This window comes from Liolophura sinensis, chromosome 8, assembly GCF_032854445.1.
Source record: "Liolophura sinensis isolate JHLJ2023 chromosome 8, CUHK_Ljap_v2, whole genome shotgun sequence".
Classification (NCBI taxonomy): domain Eukaryota; kingdom Metazoa; phylum Mollusca; class Polyplacophora; order Chitonida; family Chitonidae; genus Liolophura; species Liolophura sinensis.
In genome coordinates this window covers 58,013,202-58,036,510 of record NC_088302.1, presented here as the reverse complement: position 1 = coordinate 58,036,510, position 23,309 = coordinate 58,013,202, and the positions used below count along the sequence as shown (strand labels likewise).

The following is a 23,309-nucleotide window of genomic DNA, read 5'->3' as shown; positions in this document are numbered from 1 at the left end:
ACTTCACTCATGATTACAACACACTTCACCTGATTACAACACACTTCCTGATTACAACACACTTCACTCATGATTACAACACACTTCACTCCTGATTACAACACACTTCACTCCTGATTACAACACACTTCACTCCTGATTACAACACACTTCACTCCTGATTACAACACTTCACTCCTGATTACAATACACTTCACTCATGATTACAACACACTTCACTCCTGATTACAACACACTTCACTCATGATTACAACACACTTCCTGATTACAACACACTTCACTCCTGATTACAACACACTTCCTGATTACAACACACTTCACTCCTGATTACAACACACTTCACTCCTGATTACAACAGACATAAAAATAGAATACAGAAACATACATGTATAGTTAGCACACAAAATAGACAGAAAAGTTTGTTCACCACAGACTTTTTTTTTTGCACCTAAACTGGGCAAGCAGCTAAAACAGATATCTGATAATGTCAGTGGAGGTGAAGAGAAGGCCAGACTGTGTGTGCAGAGATTAGGTGGGCTGTGTGATCTCACCCAGGGCTCTCTGACACACTGAGGCTGCCACTGAATGACTGTCACAGTGGGTTTAGGGTTGAGAGAGGGGGAGGAGGAGTGAGAAAGCGAGACCGTGTGGACAGACCATGTGGAACAGTGTGTGGAATGGCACACCCGGTTTGCTGTTGGGCGTGGGCTGTATTGTACATGCACATGCTCTTATCCTGAATGTTCACATTCATCAAATATCAGAGAAACATCAAATTTGACCAAAAGATAATTAGTAAGAACAGGAGATATTGTTCAGAATAATCAAGTCTAAATACATGCATAACTAAATAACCAAATAATTATAACCCTAACCCTAACAATGTAAACACATAGAATGACCAACAGTATGTGCAATCTACAGGTGAAGTGGAAGAGAATAACCACAAACACTGACAAACAGACCGTGTAATACAGGTGCCTTGGAACAGAACAACCACAAAAACTGACCAACAATCCGCACAGTACAGCGCCTTGGAACAGAACAACCACAAAAACTGACCAACTTCCATGCAATACGGTGCCTTGGAACAGAACAACGACAAAAACTGACCAACAATCTGCACAATACAGGTGCCTCGGAACAGAATAACCACAAAAACTGACCAACAATCCGCACAGTACAGGTGCCTTGGAACAGAACAACCACAAAAACTGACCAACATTCCGCACAATACAGGTGACTTGGAACAGAGCAACCACAAAAACTGACCAACAATCCGCAAAATACAGGTGACTTGGATCAGAACAACCACAAAAACTGACCAACAATCCGCACAATACTGGTGACTTGGAACAGAACGACAAAAACTGACCAACAATCCACACAATACTGGTGACTTGGAACAGAACAATCACAAAAACTGACCAACAATCCACACAATACAGGTGATTTGGAACAGAACAATCACAAAAACTGACCAACAATCCACACAATACTGGTGACTTGGAACAGAACAATCACAAAAACTGACCAACAATCCACACAATACTGGTGACTTGGAACAGAACAACCACAAAAACTGACCAACAGTCCACACAATACTGGTGACTTGGAACAGAACAACCACAAAAAATGACCAACAATCCACACAATACTGGTGACTTGGAACAGAACAACCACAAAAACTGACCAACAATCCACACAATACAGGTGACTTGGAACAGAACAACCAGACACTGACCAACAGCCTTGCAATACCGATGCCTTGGAACAGAAAAAAACACTGACCAGAAGCCTGTGCAATATAGGTAACTTGAAACAGAACAAACAATAACCAGCAGCCTATGCAAAACAGGTGCACTGGAGCAAAAGAAACAATGACCAGCAGCCTGTGCAATACTGGTGCCTTGGAACAAAACAAATGGAGACAAATGGACAATACTTTTGCCTTGGAACAGAAGAAACACTGACCAACAGCCTGTGCAATACTGGTGAGTTGTGACAGAAGAAACAATGACTAACTGTCTGTGCAAAACAGATGCATTGGAACAGAACAAACACCGACAAACAGCAAATTCAGATGACTTGTGACAGAAGAAACAATGACCAGCAGCCTGTGCAATACTGGTAAGTTGTGACAGAAGAAACAATGACCAACTGTCTGTGCAAAACAGATGCACTGGAACAGAACAAACACTGACCAACAGCAAATACAGGTTACTTGTGACAGAACAAACAATGATCAACAGTCTGAGCAAAACAGGAGCCTTGGAACAGAACAACCACAAACACTGTCCAACAGTCAGAGAAAAAAAAACACACTGACTACTACATGTAACACTCAGCACAGCAATAAATGACCATATGGAACTGAAAAACATGTATTGAGTAACAGAAAAAAACACCACACATTGGCCAACAGTCAGCATAGCAATGAAGGTATCATGGAAGAGAAAAAACACACATTGGCCAACAGTCAGCACAGCAATGAAGGTGTCATGGAAGAGAAAAAACACACATTGGCCAACAGTCAACACAGCAATAAAGGTGTCATGGAAGAGAAAAGCACACATTGCCCAACAGTCAACACAGCAATAAAGGTGTCACGGAAGATAATAAACACACAGTGTCCAACAGTCAGCACAGCAATAAAGGTGCTATAGAAGAGGAAAAAAGCACACATTGCCCAACAGTCAGCACAGCAATAAAGGTGTCATGGAAGATAATAAACACACATTGTCCAACAGTCAGCACAGCAATATGGTGTCATGGAAGATAATAAACACACATTGTCCAACAGTCAGCACAGCAATAAAGGTGTCATGGAAGATAATAAACACACATTGTCCAACAGTCAAAACAGCAATAAAGGTGCTTTAGAAGAGGAAAAAAGCACACAATGGCCAGCAGTCAGCACAGCAATAAAGGTGCTATAGAAGAGGAAAAAAGCACACAATGGCCAGCAGTCAGCACAGCAATAAAGGTGCTATAGAAGAGGAAAAAAGCACATAATGGCCAGAACTTAGGGCAATGATAAATAGTCATATGGAGCAGAAAAGTCAGCGCAGCAGTAAGATGTAAAGGGGCTATGGAACAGAAAAGAAACACACACAAACCGATCAGTGCAAAGTCAATCAGTGCAGCTATAAGGTGCCATGGAACAGAATTATGAAACCTACTAAGAACTCTAAGAACTTGGGGTTAACATTTCAGCGACTAGGCTAAAATTATTGATTCTTTCCTGGATTACGCAACTTGAAATAATAGGAATGTTAATATCTTTTGGAAAACTACAAAAATGCCAACAAAGATTGATGCGATTTGAAATGCTTGCAATTTTGGTGGAAAACTTTACAACATCCTGTGGTGGAAATGATCAAACACACCTTGACAATATATAACTAACTATAAAAGAGAAAGAGACAAGTTGGAGGTAAAAATAGATTAAAATAAGAGTTTATTGCCTGAAATACAAGATGACCTGGACACAATAAGTGTCCCTTGAGCTAAGACAACAGCTCTGCTCATGTACATTTACATGTAAGTGTATATGTACATGTAAGTGCACATGTACGTGTAAGTGTATATGTACATGTAAGTGCACATGTACATGTAAGTGCACATGTACATGTAAGTGTATATGTACATGTAAGTGTATATGTACATGTAAGTGAACATGTACATGTAAGTGTATATGTACATGTAAGTGCACATGTACCAACTCTATAAGGCAAAGGAAACCTTGATGCTGGAATCAAGAGTGTCTAAACAGCTGGTATGATCTCCATGTTAAGTACAGGTACCAGTGGTATTATAGATATAGTTGTCATGGTCATGTTAAATACCCATACATACAGTTTTATTAGTTAGCAGCAAGGTACCCTTGCCTCATCAGCTTAGTTAGCAGCCAGGTATCACTCTTACATCAGGACAGTTGGCAGTTAGGTATCCCAGTCTCATCAGCTTAGTTTAGCAGCCAGGTATTCCAGTCTCATCAGCTTAGTTAGCAGCCAGGTATCCCATCCTCATCACCTTAGTTAGCAGCCGGGTATCCCATCCTCATCAGCTTAGTAACCAGCCAGTTACCCCAGTCTCATCAGCTTAGTTAGCAACCAGGTATTCCAGTCTCATCAGCTTAGTTAGCAGCTAGGTATCCCAGCCTCATCAGCTTACCTAGTAGCCAGGTATTCCAGCCTCATCAGCTTAGTTACCAGCCAGGTATCCCATCCTCATCAGCTTAGTTACCAGCCAGATATCCCAGTCTCATCAGCTTAGTTAGCAGCCAGGTATCCCAGTCTCATCAGCTTAGTTAGCAGCCAGGTATCCCAGCCTCATCAGCTTAGTTAGCAGCCAGGTATCCCAGTCTCATCAGCTTAGTTAGCAGCCAGGTATCCCAGTCTCATCAGCTTAGTTAGCAGCCGGGTATCCCATTCTCATCAGCTTAGTTAGCAGCTAGGTATCCCAGTCTCATCACCTTAGTTAGCAGCCAGGTATCCCAGCCTCATCAGCTTAGTTAGCAGCCAGGTATTCTATCCTCATCAGCTTAGTTTAGCAGCTAGGTATCCCATCCTCATCACCTTACCTAGTAGCCAGGTATCCCAGCCTTATCAGCTTAGTTAGCAGCCATGTATCCCATCCTCATCTGCTTAGTTAGCAGCCAGGTATCCCAGTCTCATCAGCTTAGTTAGCAACCAGGTATCCCAGCCTCATCAGCTTAGTTAGCAGGCAGGTATCCCAGTCTCATCAGCTTAGTTAGCAGCTAGGTATCCCATCCTCATCAGCTTAGTTACCAGTCAGGTATCCCAGCCTCATCAGCTTAGTTAGCAGCCAGGTATCCCAGCCTCATCAGCTTACCTAGCAGCCAGGTATCCTAGCCTCGAAGGTTGTGGCTTCCCTCAGCTACAGTCTGTTAATTAGCAAGACAGGTGACATCCAAAACAGGTGACATCTAAAACAGGTAACATGGGCTGATCTATGATTTCGCTTACCATGTTCACTCAGCCAGGTACATGTGAATCTGCAGTGTAACAAAACTATTCCTAGAGGCCAGTGTGTTTGTCTGATTAGTAATTATCATCAACTGGTGAGAACAAGGCAAGCATTTCTTCCTAGCAGACAGACAGCAGTCTGCTGTCAGAGGCTATATCCCATCACCTTGAGAAGGAAATCCTAGAGTTTGACACTAGCCTCAGCCTCAGGGACAAAGACCCAGCTGTGTTACCTGTGTTGGAGCTTGGGTGCACAACACTGCTGCAGCACACACTGATGACTTAACAAGGCAATGGCTAGATTTTCTATCTTCCCTTCGTAACGGAATTCAATCTCCCCTTAACACCACATAGCTATCATGCCGTATATCACAGAGGGATGGGGTAGTCATGTAGAATTAGATCGAGAACCTGTCAGTTTGTACACATCAGTAGAGGAGAGGGAGAGGCTATCCTGCCGCTATGTCTCCCGCAGTAGAGGGTCAAGTAACTCTAATAACTATCCACACAGAACAAAGATGCACGTATCATTGGTGTGAAGTTTAACTGTTGTCTTCAAGACAGTGATGTAGCTAGCATTAGAGGCTAACTAACATACACGTCCATGTGCAAGTTCTACTGGCTCCATTCATCTGGCCTCCACTTCAGTTTTCTTATTGACTTTTGTCACACAGATTATCCGAAAAGTCAACAGAGCTCAGCCCTAAGCCTGTGATCACTGCAGGCTGTTAGCTTTCCTGTCCACTATTGACTTTTTTCATGAAGATCATCTAATTTGTCAACAACAACTGGTTGCCTTTTGGCTTGGGCAAATGGGGATTTGGCTAGATATCACATGATTATTCAATTCTGGAGTTCAGCTATCCTAACTTTTTCTCTTCTTTTCCACACAATCACAAATAAAAAAATTCTACCTACCTGCATTTTCCATAATTCCACCAGTAAACCGACCTGTAGATTACTGCAAAGTACGGACTACCAGCCAGCATTGGAAACTACAGAAGGCCACTTTGTTTAGCACATATAGCAAATGATCATCAACAGTATTTTTTATGATATTGCTGAAATCACGTGTTGGGTTCAGTAAGTAGTTTAAGCTACTAATTATAACAGCTGACAACAAATAAAACTTCAAACATAACTACATGTAGGCTTCAGCATTAAAAGTAATATTTTCTGACATTTACATGTATTTGTCCCTAAAATGGATTTTTGGGCCAAAATGTTATTTACAGTCCATGATCATAATAAAATAAACATCTATCTTGGACTTACACATACTGCAACATCCTCATATTGTAAGATGTCAAACTTGAGTCTTCTCTGATCTAGCCATTAATGATGGCAAAGTGAGTATTGCTTTGCCAGAGTGTAGCTTCTACATGCCACCAGCAAGCAGCACAACCTGTCAATCTCTTACATGTACAGGCCACACCCAGACTTCATAGAGGAAACCAAAACAAAACCCAAACATCGGGTGTGGTGCACCTTAGTCTGACAGTCGTTCAATATAAACATGAAACACACAAGCCACTTATCTGGCTGTACACATATACCTATTAAAGTACAATATCAAGTTTGTTTGTCCTTATTCAGCACTTTTGTATCAACATTGATGTACAGTGTAAATAAACAGGAGCACACCATTTCCATGCAGTTCACAAGGAGTTTCAATCACATCAGTCACGAACAGGATGCAGGCCACAAGGGTATAATCAGGAGATCACCTGTGATATCAATGCATGGAGCACACCTCAGAATAGAGGAGTGAAGCAGGCCTAAACTGTCTAAATCGTGAAATACATCATCTACATAACGAAAGTAACAAACCTAACCAATGTACTGTTTGTACTACACTTGTAGGAGTGCCAAGAGAAATAACAATCCATTCTATGTACCCTAACATTTCCTATTTTACATACAGAGAAATAACAATCCATTCTATGTACCCTAACATTTCCTATTTTACATACAGAGAAATAACAATCCATTCTATGTACCCTAACATTGCCTATTTTACATACAGAGAAATAACAATCCATTCTATGTACCCTAACATTGCCTATTTTACATACAGAGAAATAACAATCCATTCTATGTACCCTAACATTGCCTATTTTACATACAGAGAAATAACAATCCATTCTATGTACCCTAACATTGCCTATTTTACATACAGAGAAATAACAATCCATTCTATGTACCCTAACATTGCCTATTTTACATACATGTACAACCATTTAGAAAATCACAATGGCACACTAAATAGTTTCCATACAGTATACAGTATCCACACAAAATAACCCTACAGTAGCAGCCACACCCCACCATGGCATCCACACAGTAATCCTAAATCAGTATCCACACAATAATCTTACATTTGCATTCACACAATAATCCTACAGCAGCATCCACACAATTACCATACAGTATCTTCCACACAATAATCTTACATTTGCATTCACACAATAATCCTACAGCAGCATCCACACAATTACCATACAGTATCTTCCACACAATAATCCTACAGTAGCATCCACACAATTACCATACAGTAGCATCCACACAATTACCATACAGTAGCATCCACACAATTACCATACAGTAGCATCCACACAATTACCATACAGCAGCATCCACACAATAATCCTACAGCAGCATCCACACAATTACCATACACTAGCTTCCACACAATAATCCTACAGTAGCATCCACACAATTACTGTACAGTAGCATCCACACAATAATACTACATTAACATCCACACAATTACTGTACATTACCATCCACACAATAATCCTACAGTAGCATCCACACAATTACCATACAGTAGCATCCACACAATTACCATACAGCAGCATCCATACAATAATCCTACAGTAGCATCCACACAATAATCCTACAGTAGCATCCACACAACAATCCTACAGTAGCATCCGCACAATAATCCTACAGTAGCATCCACACAATAACCCTACAGCAGCATCCATACAATAATCCTACAGTAGTATCCACACAATTACCATACAGTAGCATCCACACAAAAATCCTACAGTAGCATCCACACAATAATCCTACAGTAGCATCCACACAATTACCATACAGTAGCATCCACACAACAATCCTACAGTAGCATCCACACAATTACCATACAGTAGCATCCACACAACAATCCTACAGTAGCATTCGCACAATAGCCCTACAGTAGCACCCACACAATAATCCTACAGTAGCATCCACACAACAATCCTACAGTAGCATCCACACAATAATCCTACAGTAGCATCCGCACAATTACCATACAGTAGCATCCACACAACAATCCTACAGTAGCATCTGCACAATAGCCCTACAGTAGCTCCCGCACAATAATCCTACAGTAGCATCCACACAATTACCATACAGTAGCATCCACACAACAATCCTACAGTAGCATCTGCACAATAGCCCTACAGTAGCATCCACACAATAATCCTACAGTAGCATCCACACAATTACCATACAGTAGCATCCACACAACAATCCTACAGTAGCATCTGCACAATAGCCCTACAGTAGCTCCCGCACAATAATCCTACAGTAGCATCCACACAATTACCATACAGTAGCATCCACACAACAATCCTACAGTAGCATCCGCACAATTACCATACAGTAGCATCCACACAATTACCATACAGTAGCATCCACACAATTACCATACAGAAGCATCTTCACAACAATCCTACAGTAGCGTCCACACAATAATCCTAAAGTAGCATCCACACAATTACCATACAGTAGCATCCACACAACAATTTTACAGTAGCATCTGCACAATAGCCCTACAGTAGCACCCACACAATAATCCTACAGCAGCAACCACACAATAACCCTACAGTAGCATCCAAACAATGGCCTTACGGTAGCATCCACACAATAAACCTAAAGTAGCATCTGCAAAACAATCCTATCTGAGCAGACAGTTACATGTACAGGTCAACACTGTAGTCTATACTATCAGGTATACTGACCACTTACCAGTCTGAGCAGTTACATGTACAGGTCAACACTGTAGTCTATACTGACCACTTACCAGTGTGAGCAGTTACATGTACAGGTCAACACTGTAGTCTATACTATCAGGTATACTGACCACTTACCATAGTGAGCAGTTACATGTACAGGTCAACACTGTAGTCTATACTATCAGGTATACTGACCACTTACCAGTGTGAGCAGTTACATGTACAGGTCAACACTATAGTCTATACTATCAGGTATACTGACCACTTACCATAGTGAGCAGTTACATGTACAGGTCAACACTGTAGTCTATACTATCAGGTATACTGACCACTTACCAGTGCCAACAGTTACATGTACAGGTCAACACTGTAGTCTATACTATCAGGTATACTGACCACTTACCAGTGTGAGCAGTTACATGTACAGGTCAACACTGTAGTCTATACTATCAGGTATACTGACCACTTACCAGTGTCAACAGTTACATGTACAGGTCAACACTGTAGTCTATACTATCAGGTATACTGACCACTTACCAGTGTGAGCAGTTACATGTACAGGTCAACACTGTAGTCTATACTATCAGGTATACTGACCACTTACCAGTGTCAACAGTTACATGTACAGGTCAACACTGTAGTCTATACTATCAGGTATACTGACCACTTACCAGTGTGAGCAGTTACATGTCCAGGTCAACATTATAGTCTATACTATCAGGTGTGTGGACTTTATGTGCATTCATTTACCAGTGTTGTGGCTTTCTCAGAGAGGGGTCCGGCAGGTGTGACCAAGGTTTTGTCCCTGGGGGAGACTCCATCCAGGGGGACGGGTCGTTTGTTGTCAGACAGCAGTAACCCTGGGAGTGTTCATACTTGGGGAGAGCCACAGCTGCATGTAGGTAATGACCTCAGTTCTATCAAGGCATCTGTAACACCCTGCAAGAGAATGATGACTTCACTGTAACAGTACCACAGCCTCAGTCCTAGCAAGGCATCCTCTGACACAGGTAGTGATGACTTCACTGTAACAGTACACACAGCCTCAGTTCTAACAAGGCACCCTCTGACACAGGTAGTGATGACTTCACTGTAACAGTATACACAGCCTCAGTCCTAACAAGGCACCCTCTGACAGGTAGTAAAGACTTCACTGTAACAGTACACACAGCCTCAGTCCTAACAAGGCACCCTCAGACACAGGTAGTGAGGACTTCACTGTAACAGTACACACAGCCTCAGTCCTAACAAGGCACCCTCTGACAGGTAGTGAGGACTTCACTGTAACAGTACACACAGCCTCAGTCCTAACAAGGCACCCTCTGACAGGTAGTGAGGACTTCACATGTATATGTCGCCCTGGGCCTGACATGTTATTCTACAGGATTAACTGAACACCATTTATACCCTAACAACATTTTTCTTACACTCATTCAGCTGTAATGATTGCCACAAAGAAAATCCTTTGTTTCTATTTAGTGGTTTACGTTCAACAAGCCATCTATTTTGTTAAACTGAAATACCTCATTACATATCAACTGACAATATGATCTGTTGTCAGGTATGCCTTAGAAATTCACAACAACATAGTATTTTGCATGGATAGGAGTACCAGCAGGTGTAACACTCACATACCAGTGCCTAGCTGTCAGAGCTACCTGTTGTTCATAACTGACCCAGCCAGAAATATCCCAGAAATTATATTAGCTGATTCACCTACGTACATATACATTTGGCAGTCTACATTTGTATGTCACGCTCAGATTAAGTCTGAAGCTAATAGTGTAACTCTAATAAATGCCATGAACTGAAAGTGCCATGAACTTCATGAATTGATTATTTTAATGATTATATACATGTTTATCCAATAAATTGTGGCAAGAAAAAAATCCCTGAAAAGTGACAACAAAAAACTGCAAAATAAATAACTTTTCAATTTGATAATGTTTGAATAAAATGTAATATCAAAACTAACAGGCTTTGATCCTTGGCTTGTCCTTCCTCATATTTCCATTGACACTCCAACAACTCCTAACAAATGAACCTTTCAACTGGTTAATATAAAACCTGGCAGGATTTTGAATCATGTATGGTCTATCGTCGTGTGTTGGAGCCGCCACAGTACATGTTCTTAACTTGTCATTTCTAGACATCGTGACTTTAATCTGCCATGTCACACTAAGCACTGGGAATCACAGGAGATAGGCAGGCAGTTAACACTGCTACAATAGCATTTCTCTACCTTGAAACAGATGGTATGCAATGTTAGGCAAATGAAGAAGATGAATCAGTCATGACCATTAAGTACTGACCTACATTTGGAAAGATGAATGAGTTGACAGACAACTTACAACTGATTATGTGAACTTACTCAGTTCATATCATCTAATCATGACGCTGAGCTCATAATACCATCATCCAATTATAACACATACTGAGCTCATAATACCAGCATCCAATCCTAACACGTACTGAGCTCATAATACCATCATCCAATTATAACACATAATGAGCTCATAATACCATCATCCAATCCTAACACATACTGAGCTCATAATACCATCATCCAATCCTAACATATACTGAGCTCATAATACCAGCATCCAATCCTAACACGTACTGAGCTCATAATACCATCATCCAATCCTAACACGTACTTAGCTCATAATACCATCATCCAATTATAACATATACTGAGCTCATAATACCATCATCCAATTATAACATATACTGAGCTCATAATACCAGCATCCAATCCTAACACGTACTGAGCTCATAATGCCATCATCCAATCCTAACACGTACTGAGCTCATAATACCATCATCCAATTATAACACATACTGAGCTCATAATACCACCATCCAATCCTAACACGTACTGAGCTCATAATACCATCATCCAATCCTAACATATACTGAGCTCATAATACCATCATCCAATCCTAGCACGTACTGAGCTCATAATACCATCATCCAATCCTAACACGTACTGAGCTCATAATACCATCATCCAATCCTAACATGTACTGAGTGCACTGAATGGTATGCCTGAAAATATGGCAGGTTAATATGAAGGCAATCTGATAATCATCAGGTACTGAAAGCAGACATCTGGCTATTTGGCCAGCCCAACATTTGCAGGTTAAAATACTAAATACTGCGCCTAATTAGATGTACATGATCTTGCTCTGATGAAGGCCTTGGTTACTACAGTGTGGTAAAACTCCATGAAAACACAACTGAGCAGCTGCAAAATGGTAGTTTCTTGATGTTACTAAATAAGTTTAGAATGTTACAATAGTTTTCGAATGTTTCAACACAGTTTTTGAATGCAACACAGTTTTGGACTGTTACACCACAGTTGAATTACAACATACACATAATTTTCCAATATTACAATAGTTAAGGGATGTTACAACACAGTTTCTTCATATTACAGCATAGTTTTGGAATGTTACACATGAGTCATGGAATGTTACAACACAGTTTTGGAATGTCACAACATAGTTAAGAAATGACAACATAGTTATGAAGTGTTACATCGTTATGAAGTGTTACAACATAGATTTGGGATGTTACAGCATAGTTTTGGAATAGCTAAAGTGGCATACTTTCAAAGAAAAGGCTCATCTGGTTAAACAAAGTGACACAAACATTCACTTGGGTCAGAACTATTAAATCTATACAATCTTACATTCAGCCATAATCTTACAGGTAGCCACTGTGTAGCCCATAAAGACATGAAGCAGACCGAAAAGAACAACTGAACATGTTAAAACACAATTTCCAAATACAAGCAGCTGCAGGTAAAAACACTGACATATAGGTCCATTTTTCTTTTTATTCACAAGTGCAAACCTGAACCTTGCATGACTGGTGTTTCAAATTGTATTTACATGACAGGGTCAGACTTATGGGAGGAGCATACTAAAAGTGCCCCGCAGTCACCACCTACATGTACATGTGGCCAGGTTGAGTACTTAAATACCAGTGATGCTGCTTTCAGGCTTTTGCATTCAAACAGCCCTTAAATGAAGAAAAAAATATTTTGTAAAATAATTTAGAGCATTAAAGTCTAAAACATTATATTGAAAATTGCATGATATTTTTTGAACATTTGACCTCAGAGGTGTTACCGTAAACAAGACAGCTGTGCTCAGATTTCCTGTCCTATATAAATGTACACATGTACCTACTGGTATCAATCGTCGGTTATAATCCTGTCCTATATAAATGTACACATGTACGTACTGGTATCAAATGTCGGTTCTAATCCTGTCCTATATAAATGTACACATGTACCTACTGGTATCAAACATCGGTTCTAATCCTGTCCTATATAAATGTACACATGCACGTACTGGTATCAAATGTCGGTTCTAATCCTGTCCTATATAAATGTACACATGCACGTACTGGTATCAAACGTCGGTTCTAATCCTGTCCTATATAAATGTACACATGCACATACTGGTATCAAATGTCAGTTATAATCCTATCCTATAAAAATGTACACATGTACGTACTGGTATCAAACGTTGGTTATAATTCTGTCCTATATAAATGTACACATGTACGTACTGGTATCAAATGTCAGTTATAATCCTGTCCTATATAAATGTACACATGTACGTACTGGTATCAAACATCGGTTCTAATCCTGTCCTATATAAATGTACACATGCACGTACTGGTATCAAATGTCGGTTCTAATCCTGTCCTATATAAATGTACACATGCACGTACTGGTATCAAACATCGGTTCTAATCCTGTCCTATATAAATGTACACATGTACGTACTGGTATCAAATGTCAGTTATAATCCTATCCTATAAAAATGTACACATGTACGTACTGGTATCAAACGTTGGTTATAATTCTGTCCTATATAAATGTACACATGCACATACTGGTATCAAATGTCAGTTATAATCCTGTCCTATATAAATGTACACATGTACGTACTGGTATCAAACGTTGGTTATAATTCTGTCCTATATAAATGTACACATGCACATACTGGTATCAAATGTCAGTTATAATCCTATCCTATAAAAATGTACACATGTACGTACTGGTATCAAACGTTGGTTATAATTCTGTCCTATATAAATGTACACATGTACGTACTGGTATCAAACGTTGGTTATAATTCTGTCCTATATAAATGTACACATGTACGTACTGATATCAAAAGTCAGTTATAATCCTGTCCTATATAAATGTACACATGTCCATGTATATACCTTTATCACAAATCAGTTATAACCCTGTTCACTCTGTTGTCAAGCAAATGTTTTTGCTCATTTTTTCACCCCTTGTGTCAGTTCTATACAGGTCACCAACATCGATCATCTTCACACAGTCAGTGCTAATTAGGTCAGAAAATGTCAAGAATAACAATTACTCCATTAATTACTACTCGTACAGTAAGAGGTACACTTTTATAGCATTTTATGCAGTTATTAATAAACATACTTTTTATACCTGTATTCACTAACAAAAAAGCACAGAACTCAAAACACCTGGGACTTAAAAACAAAAATCAATTAACAATGTTCAGGTTGTCTATCAACATTAAAGCTCCAAACAATTTTATGTCTAACATAGTACAACAAGAATTTGACTATTGCCATTTACCTTGCATGCCTATTAGTTAAGCATTATGAACAGGTGCAAGAATAGAGGCGTTGTAACAGTTGCTAACATGGTCAGGGCTATATGAAGTCATGCAAAAGGTAACAGTTGCTAACATGGTCAGGGCTATATGAAGTCATGCAAAAGGTAACAGTTGCTAACATGGTCAGGGCTATATGAAGTCATGCAAAAGGTAACAGTTGCTAACATGGTCAGGGCTATATGAAGTCATGCAAAAGGTAACAGTTGCTAACATGGTCAGGGCTATATGAAGTCATGCAAAAGGTAACAGTTGCTGACATGGTCAGGGCTATATGAAGTCATGCAAAAGTCAAGTCATACTCACTTCAAAATGAACCATCTAATTAGGCTTATGTGGAAATGTGGATTCATGTTAAATACAGACTTAATGATTTTTCCAAAAACTAGCCACAAATGTAGTGAAACTTTGACCAACTTAAAAGAAATGTTTAAATTATTTAATAACTAATAATAATTATTTAATATTAAAGAAATCCTGAAAAGCTTTAATTGATCATTACAACAAACACCATCTAATTCACATAAGGACATCTAACACACATGAAGTAAGACAATATAGATTAAGTTTCATACATGTGTCCCATTTATTACCAATTACTTCATAACCAATGGCAAATAAGAGAAGACAAAAGTTATATTTATTTACTTATTTCACTGGTGTTTTATGATATACACAAGATTATATCATTTATACAACAGCGGCCACCATTATGGTGGGAGGAAACCCAGCAGAACATGGGGAAAACACACAACCATCCGCAGGTTGCCAGCAGACCTTCCCAAAAAAGTGAGTCATATCTCTGCAGACATACTTCCATCCATGTCCTGAAAAACAATATAACTCATATTAAAATCATTACTGCACTGGTGTCTAGATTCCCATGGAGCTAGGGCAATATTTGCTTCTCTGTTGACATTTTCTAGCATTTTGTCAATGTTAGCTGCCCCTTGTCAAAAGCTTACCACAGAGGTGTCGGGAGCTATCTACCAGAGCTCTGATCATCTCTCAGCTAACTGCCTGAGCTCTGATCAACTCTCAGCTATCTACCTGAGCTCTGATCATCTCTCAGCTATCTAACAGAGCTCTGGTCATCTCTCAGCTAACTACCAGAGCTCTGATCATCTCTCAGCTATCTACCAGAGCTCTGATCATCTCTCAGTTATCTACCAGAGCTCTGATCATCTCTCAGTTATCTACCAGAGCTCTGATCATCTCTCAGCTATCTACCAGAGCTCTGATCATCTCTCAGCTATCTACCAGAGCTCTGATCATCTCCCAGCTATCTACCAGAGCTCTGATCATCTCTCAGGTAACTACCTGAGCTCTGATCATCTCTCAGCTACCTACCAGAGCTCTGATCATCTCTCAGCTATGTACCAGAGCTCTGATCATCTCTCAGCTATCTAACAGAGCTCTGGTCATCTCTCAGCTAACTACCAGAGCTCTGATCATCTCTCAGCTATCTACCAGAGCTCTGATCATCTCTGTGCTATCTACCAGAGCTCTGATCATCTCTCAGTTATCTACCAGAGCTCTGATCATCTCTCAGCTATCTACCAGAGCTCTGGTCATCTCTCAGCTATCTACCAGAGCTCTGATCATCTCCCAGCTATCTACCAGAGCTCTGATCATCTCTCAGGTAACTGCCTGAGCTCTGATCATCTCTCAGCTATCTACCAGAGCTCTGATCATCTCTCAGCTATGTACCAGAGCTCTGATCATCTCTCAGCTAACTACCAGAGCTCTGCTCATCTCTCAGCTATCTACCTGAGCTCTAATCAACTCTCAGCTATCTACCAGAGCTCTGATCATCTCTCAGCTACCTACCTGAGCTCTGATCAACTCTCAGCTATCTACCAGAGCTCTAATCAACTCTCAGCTAACTACCAGAGCTCTGATCATCTCTCAGCTAACTACTAGAGCTCTTATCATCTCTCAGCTATCTGATAGAGCTCTGGTCATCTCTCAGCTATCTACCAGAGCTCTAATCATCTCTCAGCTATCTACCTGAGCTCTGATCATCTCTCAGCTATCTACCAGAGCTCTGGTCACCTCTCAGCTATCTACCAGAGCTCTGTTCATCTCTCAGCCAACTACCAGAGCTCTGATCATCTCTCAGCTATCTACCAGAGCTCTGATCATCTCTCAGCTATCTACCAGAGCTCTGATCAACTCTCAAATAACTACCTGAGCTCTGATCATTTCTCAGCTACCTACCAGAGCTCTGATCATCTCTCAGCTATCTACCAGAGCTCTAATCAACTCTCAGCTAACTACCTGAGCTCTGATCAACTCTCAGCTATCTACCTGAGCTCTAATCGTCTCTCAGCTATCTACCAGAGCTATGATCAACTCTCAGCTAACTACCTGAGCTCTAATCGTCTCTCAGCTATGTACCAGAGCTATGATCAACTCTCAGCTATCTACCAGAGCTCTGATCATCTCTCAGCTATCTACCAGAGCTCTGATCATCTCTCAGCTATCTACCAGAGCTCTGATCAACTCTCAAATAACTACCTGAGCTCTGATCATCTCTCAGCTACCTACCTGAGCTCTGATCAACTCTCAGCTATCTACCATAGCTCTAATCAACTCTCAGCTAACTACCTGAGCTCTGATAATCTCTCAGCTAACTACCAGAGCTCTGATCATCTCTCAGATATCTACCAGAGCTCTGATCATCTCTCAGCTACCTACCAGGGCTCTGATCATCTTTCAGGTAACTACCTGAACTCTGCTTATCTCTCAGTCATCTACCAGAGCTCTGATCATCTCTCAGCTAACTTCTTGAGCTCTGATCAACTCTCAGCTATCTACCAGAGCTCTAATCAACTCTCAGCTAACTACTTGAGCTCTGATAATCTCTCAGCTAACTACCTGAGCTCTGATCATCTCTCAGATATCTACCAGAGCTCTGATCACCTCTCAGTTATCTACCAGAGCTCTGATAATCTCTCAGCTATCTACCAGAGCTCTGATCATCTCTCAGCTAACTTCTTGAGCTCTGATCAACTCTCAGCTATCTACCAGAGCTCTAATCAACTCTCAGCCAACTACTTGAGCTCTGATAATCTCTCAGCTAACTACCTGAGCTCTGATCATCTCTCAGATATCTACCAGAGCTCTGATCACCTCTCAGTTATCTACCAGAGCTCTGATACTCTCTCAGCTATCTACCAGAGCTCTGATCATCTCTCAGCTAACTACCAGAGCTCTGATCATCTCTCAGCTAACTACCAGAGCTCTGATCATCTCTCAGCTATCTACCAGAGCTCTGATCAACTCAGCTAACTACCTGAGCTCTGATCAACTCTCAGCTATCTACCAGAGCTCTAATCATCTCTCAGCTATCTACCAGAGCTATGATCAACTCTCAGCTATCTACCAGAGCACTCTTCATCTCTCAGCTAACTACCTGAGCTCTGCTCATCTCTCAGCTATCTACCAGAGCTCTGATCATCTCTGAGCTATCTACCAGAGCTCCAATCATCTCTCAGCTAACTACCTGAGCTCTGATCACCTCTCAGCTATCTACCAGAGCTCTGATCAACTCTCAGCTACCTACCTAAGCTTTGATCACCTCTCAGCTATCTACCAGAGCTCTGCTCAACTCTCAGCTACCTACCTGAGCTTTGATCAACTCTCAGCTAACTACCAAAAAGGAAAAACAAGACACCTGAGACAAGATGAGAAACACAAACAAGCCTACAGAGGAATAACAAGACGTATTGTATTTAAGATTCTCAGTGCCGGGATTGTAAGATCTAAATGACTATAATGGTACCAAGATAAAACAAAACCTGTCAGATGTCATGGCACCAAGGCCCTGTCAATGAACCATATCCAGAACTAGCAAATAGGTGTGGGCATGGACCTTAGAGCAGAAACAAGCACTGAGTCAGTTGATGTGGACACATTTACAGCAGTGAACAAAACAAGTAGTGAACTTGGTAACAAAATCATTTCGTGGAGAACTGGGATGCTTCACTGCTGCACAGGTTCATCATGATAATCCTATTCATGTTTATTAATAATTTTAAATTTTAAATTTACACACCCTATAATGGATGGCAGAAAGTTTCATTTGGTTATTCCTGGTTGCATTTCAATTATAGAGAGATCATATCCAAGCTACACGTAAATCTCACACTTAAACTCAGTAAAAGCCATCTATATTTGCTAATACCTTCTGATCAATGGCAACAACATACAGTAATACAGTTGGCTAAAATTTACTTGTTAGCTCAGAATGCTGGGGACTGGTGATGGCAGCTAAAAGTATGTCTGGTGACACACAGCAGGCTGGACCAGCTTGTTAAACGATGGCAGCTACAAGTATGTCTGGTGACACACAGCAGGCTGGACCAGCTTGTTAAACGATGCCAGCTACAAGTATGTCTGGTGACACACAGCAGGCTGGACCAGCTTGTTAAACGATGGCAGCTACAAGTATGTCTGGTGACACACAGCAGGCTGGACCAGCTTGTTAAACGATGGCAGCTACATGTATGTCTGGTGACACACAGCAGGCTGGACCAGCTTGTTAAACGATGGCAGCTACAAGTATGTCTGGTGACACACAGCAGGCTGGACCAGCTTGTTAAACGATGGCAGCTACAAGTATGTTTGGTGACACACAGCAGGCTGGACCAGCTTGTTAAAAGATGACAGCTACAAGTATGTCTAGTGACACACAGTAGGCTGGACCAGCTTGTTAAACGATGGCAGCTACAAGTATGTCTGGTGACACACAGCAGGCTGGAACAGCTTGTTAAACGATGGCAGCTACAAGTATGTCTGGTGACACACAGCAGGCTGGACCAGCTTGTTAAACGATGGCAGCTACAAGTATGTCTGGTGACACACAGCAGGCTGGACCAGCTTGTTAAACGATGGCAGCTACAAGTATATCTGGTGACACACAGCAGGCTGAACCAGCTTGTTAAACGATGGCAGCTACAAGTATGTCTGGTGACATGCAGCAGGCTGAACCAGCTTGTTGAAAGATGGCAGCCACAAGTATGTCTGGTGACATGCAGTAGGCTGGACCAGCTTGTTAAATGATGGAAGCTACAAGTACGTTTGGTGACACACAGCAGGCTGGACCAGCTTGTTACACGATGGCAGCTACAAGTATGTCTAGTGACACACAGCAGGCTGGACCAGCTTGTTAAACGATGGCAGCTACAAGTATGTCTGGTGACACACAGCAGGCTGGACCAGCTTGTTAAACGATGGCAGCTACAAGTATGTCTGGTGACATGCAGCAGGCTGAACCAGCTTGTTGAAAGATGGCAGCCACAAGTATGTCTGGTGACATGCAGTAGGCTGGACCAGCTTGTTAAATGATGGAAGCTACAAGTACGTTTGGTGACACACAGCAGGCTGGACCAGCTTGTTACACGATGGCAGCTACAAGTATGTCTAGTGACACACAGCAGGCTGGACCAGCTTGTTAAACGATGGCAGCTACAAGTATGTCTGGTGACACACAGCAGGCTGGACCAGCTTGTTAAACGATGGCAGCTACAAGTATGTCTGGTGACATGCAGCAGGCTGAACCAGCTTGTTGAAAGATGGCAGCCACAAGTATGTCTGGTGACATGCAGTAGGCTGGACCAGCTTGTTAAACGATGGCAGCTACAAGTATGTCTGGTGACATACAGCAGGCTGGACCAGCTTGTTACACGATGGCAGCTACAAGTATGTCTAGTGACACACAGCAGGCTGAACCAGCTTGTTAAATGATGGCAGCTACAAGTATGTCTGGTGACACACAGCAGGCTGGACCAACTTGTTAAACGATGCCAGCTACCAGTATGTTTGGTGACATGCAGCAGGCTGGACCAGCTTGTTAAATGATGGCAGCTACAAGTATGTCTGGTGACATGCAGTAGGCTGGACCAGCTTGTTAAATGATGCCAGCTACAAGTACCAGCATGTTAAATGATGGCAGCCACAAGTATGTCTGGTAACACAGCAGGCTGGACCAGCTTGTTAAATGATGCCAGCTACAAGTACCAGCACATTAAATGATGGCAGCTACAAGTATGTCTGGTGACGCGCAGCAGGCTGGACCAGCTTGTTAAACAATGGCAGCTACAAGTACCTGCATGTTAACTGATGGCAGCTACAAGTATGTCTGGTGACACACAGCAGGCTGGACCAGCTTGTTAAACGATGGCAGCTACAAGTATGTTTGGTGACACACAGCAAGCTGGACCAACATGTTAAACGATGGCAGCTACAAGTATGTCTGGTGACACACAGCAGGCTGGACCAACTTGTTAAACGATGGCAGCTACAAGTATGTCTGGTGACAAATAGCAGGCTGGACCAGCTTGTTAAATGATGCCAGCTACAAGTACCAGCATGTTAAATGATCGCAGCCACAAGTATGTCTGGTGACACACAGCAGGCTGCACCCGCTTGTCAAATGATGCCAGCTACAAGTACCAGCACGTTAAATGATGGCAGCTACAAGTATGTATGGTGACACACAGCAGGCTGGACCAGCTTGTTAAATGATGGCAGCTACAAGTATGTCTGCTGACACACAGCAGGCTGGACCAGCTTGTTAAACGATGCCAGCTACAAATATGTTTGGTGACACACAGCAGGCTGAACCAGCTTGTTAAACGATGGCAGCTACAAGTATATCTGGTGACACACAGTACGCTGGACCAGCTTGTTAAATGATGGCAGCTACAAGTATGTCTGGTGACACACAGCAAGCTGGAACAGCTTGTTAAATGATGGAAGCTACAAGTATGTCTGGTGACACACAGCAAGCTGGACCAGCTTGTTAAATGATGCCAGCTACAAGTATGTCTGGTGACACACAGCAGGCTGGACCAGCTTGTTAAATGATGGCAGCTACAGGTATGTCTGGTGACACACAGTACGCTGGACCAGCTTGTTAAACAATGACAGCTACAAGTATGTCTGTTGACACACAGTACGCTGGACCAGCTTGTTAAATGATAGCAGCCAAGTATGTCTGGTGACACACAGCAAGCTGGAACAGCTTGATAAATGATGCCACCTACAAGTATGTCTGGTGACACACAGTAGGCTGGAACAGCTTGTTAAATGATGCCAGCTACAAGTATGTCTGGTGACACACAGTAGGCTGGACCAGCTTGTTAAACGATGGCAGCTACAAGTATGTATGGTGACACACAGCAGGCTGAACCAGCTTGTTAAACGATGGCAGCTACAAGTATGTCTGGTGACACACAGTAGGCTGGACCAGCTTGTTAAATGATGCCAGCTACAAGTATGTCTGGTGACACACAGTAGGCTGGACCAGATTGTTAAATGATGCCACCTACAAGTATATCTGGTGACACACAGCAGGCTGGACCAACTTGTTAAATGATGCCACCTACAAGTATGTCTGGTGACACACAGTAGGCTGGACCAGCTTGTTAAACAATGACAGCTACAAGTATGTCTGTTGACACAGTAGGCTGGACCAGCTTGTTAAATGATGCCACCTACAAGTATGTCTGGTGACACACAGCAGGCTGGACCAGCTTGTTAAATGATGCCAGCTACAAGTATGTCTGGTGACACACAGCAGGCTGAACCAGCTTGTTAAACGATGGCAGCTACAAGTATGTCTGGTGACACACAGTAGGCTGGACCAGATTGTTAAATGATGCCACCTACAAGTATGTCTGGTGACACACAGTAGGCTGGACCAGCTTGTTAAATGATGCCACCTACAAGTATGTCTGGTGACACACAGTAGGCTGGACCAGCTTGTTAAATGATGCCAGCTACAAGTATGTCTGGTGACACACAGTAGGCTGGACCAGATCGTTAAATGATGCCACCTACAAGTATGTCTGGTGACACACAGTAGGCTGGAACAGCTTGTTAAATGATGCCACCTACAAGTATGTCTGGTGACACACAGTAGGCTGGACCAGCTTGTTAAATGATGCCACCTACAAGTATGTCTGGTGACACACAGTAGGCTGGACCAGCTTGTTAAATGATGGCAGCTACAAGTATGTCTGGTGACACACAGTAGGCTGGACCAGCTTGTTAAATGATGCCACCTACAAGTATGTCTGGTGACACACAGTACGCTGGACCAGCTTGTTAAATGATGCCACCTACAAGTATGTCTGGTGACACACAGTAGGCTGGACCAGATTGTTAAATGATGCCACCTACAAGTATGTCTGGTGACACACAGCAGGCTGGACCAGCTTGTTAAATGATGCCACCTACAAGTATGTCTGGTGACACACAGTAGGCTGGAACAGCTTGTTAAATGATGCCACCTACAAGTATGTCTGGTGACACACAGTAGGCTGGACCAGCTTGTTAAATGATGCCACCTACAAGTATGTCTGGTGACACACAGTAGGCTGGACCAGCTTGTTAAATGATGCCACCTACAAGTATGTCTGGTGACACACAGTAGGCTGGACCAGCTTGTTAAATGATGCCACCTACAAGTATGTCTGGTGACACACAGTAGGCTGGACCAGCTTGTTAAATGATGCCACCTACAAGTATGTCTGGTGACACACAGTAGGCTGGACCAGCTTGTTAAATGATGCCACCTACAAGTATGTCTGGTGACACACAGTAGGCTGAAACAGCTTGTTAAA

General features: G+C 41.9%; 2 protein-coding genes across 2 annotated transcripts in view; one reads left to right on the top strand and one right to left on the bottom strand.

The window, feature by feature from the left end:
- The window catches only part of LOC135473766 (ATP-binding cassette sub-family C member 4-like), a 144,871-nt gene that overhangs the window by 70,813 nt on the left and 50,749 nt on the right, over positions 1–23,309 (bottom strand). Inside the window, exon 9 of the mRNA XM_064753653.1 lies at positions 9,749–9,937. Within this exon, the coding sequence (XP_064609723.1) occupies positions 9,749–9,819 (71 nt within the window). The 5' untranslated portion in view covers positions 9,820–9,937. The remainder of the gene's footprint in view (positions 1–9,748; positions 9,938–23,309) is intronic.
- Positions 14,821–17,970, top strand: LOC135473717 (uncharacterized). The gene is made up of 4 exons (XM_064753582.1): positions 14,821–14,829; positions 15,749–15,988; positions 16,079–16,318; positions 16,630–17,970. The coding sequence occupies exons 1-4, from the start codon at positions 14,821–14,823 to the stop codon at positions 17,968–17,970; spliced, it is 1,830 nt and encodes a 609-aa protein (XP_064609652.1).

Coding starts and splice junctions, on each gene's coding strand:
- LOC135473717 (XM_064753582.1), top strand. Junction 15,989..16,078: donor GAGCTCTGATCATCTCTCAG/GTAACTACCTGA, acceptor ATCATCTCTCAG/CTATCTAACAGAGCTCTGGT. Junction 16,319..16,629: donor GAGCTCTGATCATCTCTCAG/GTAACTGCCTGA, acceptor GCTATCTGATAG/AGCTCTGGTCATCTCTCAGC.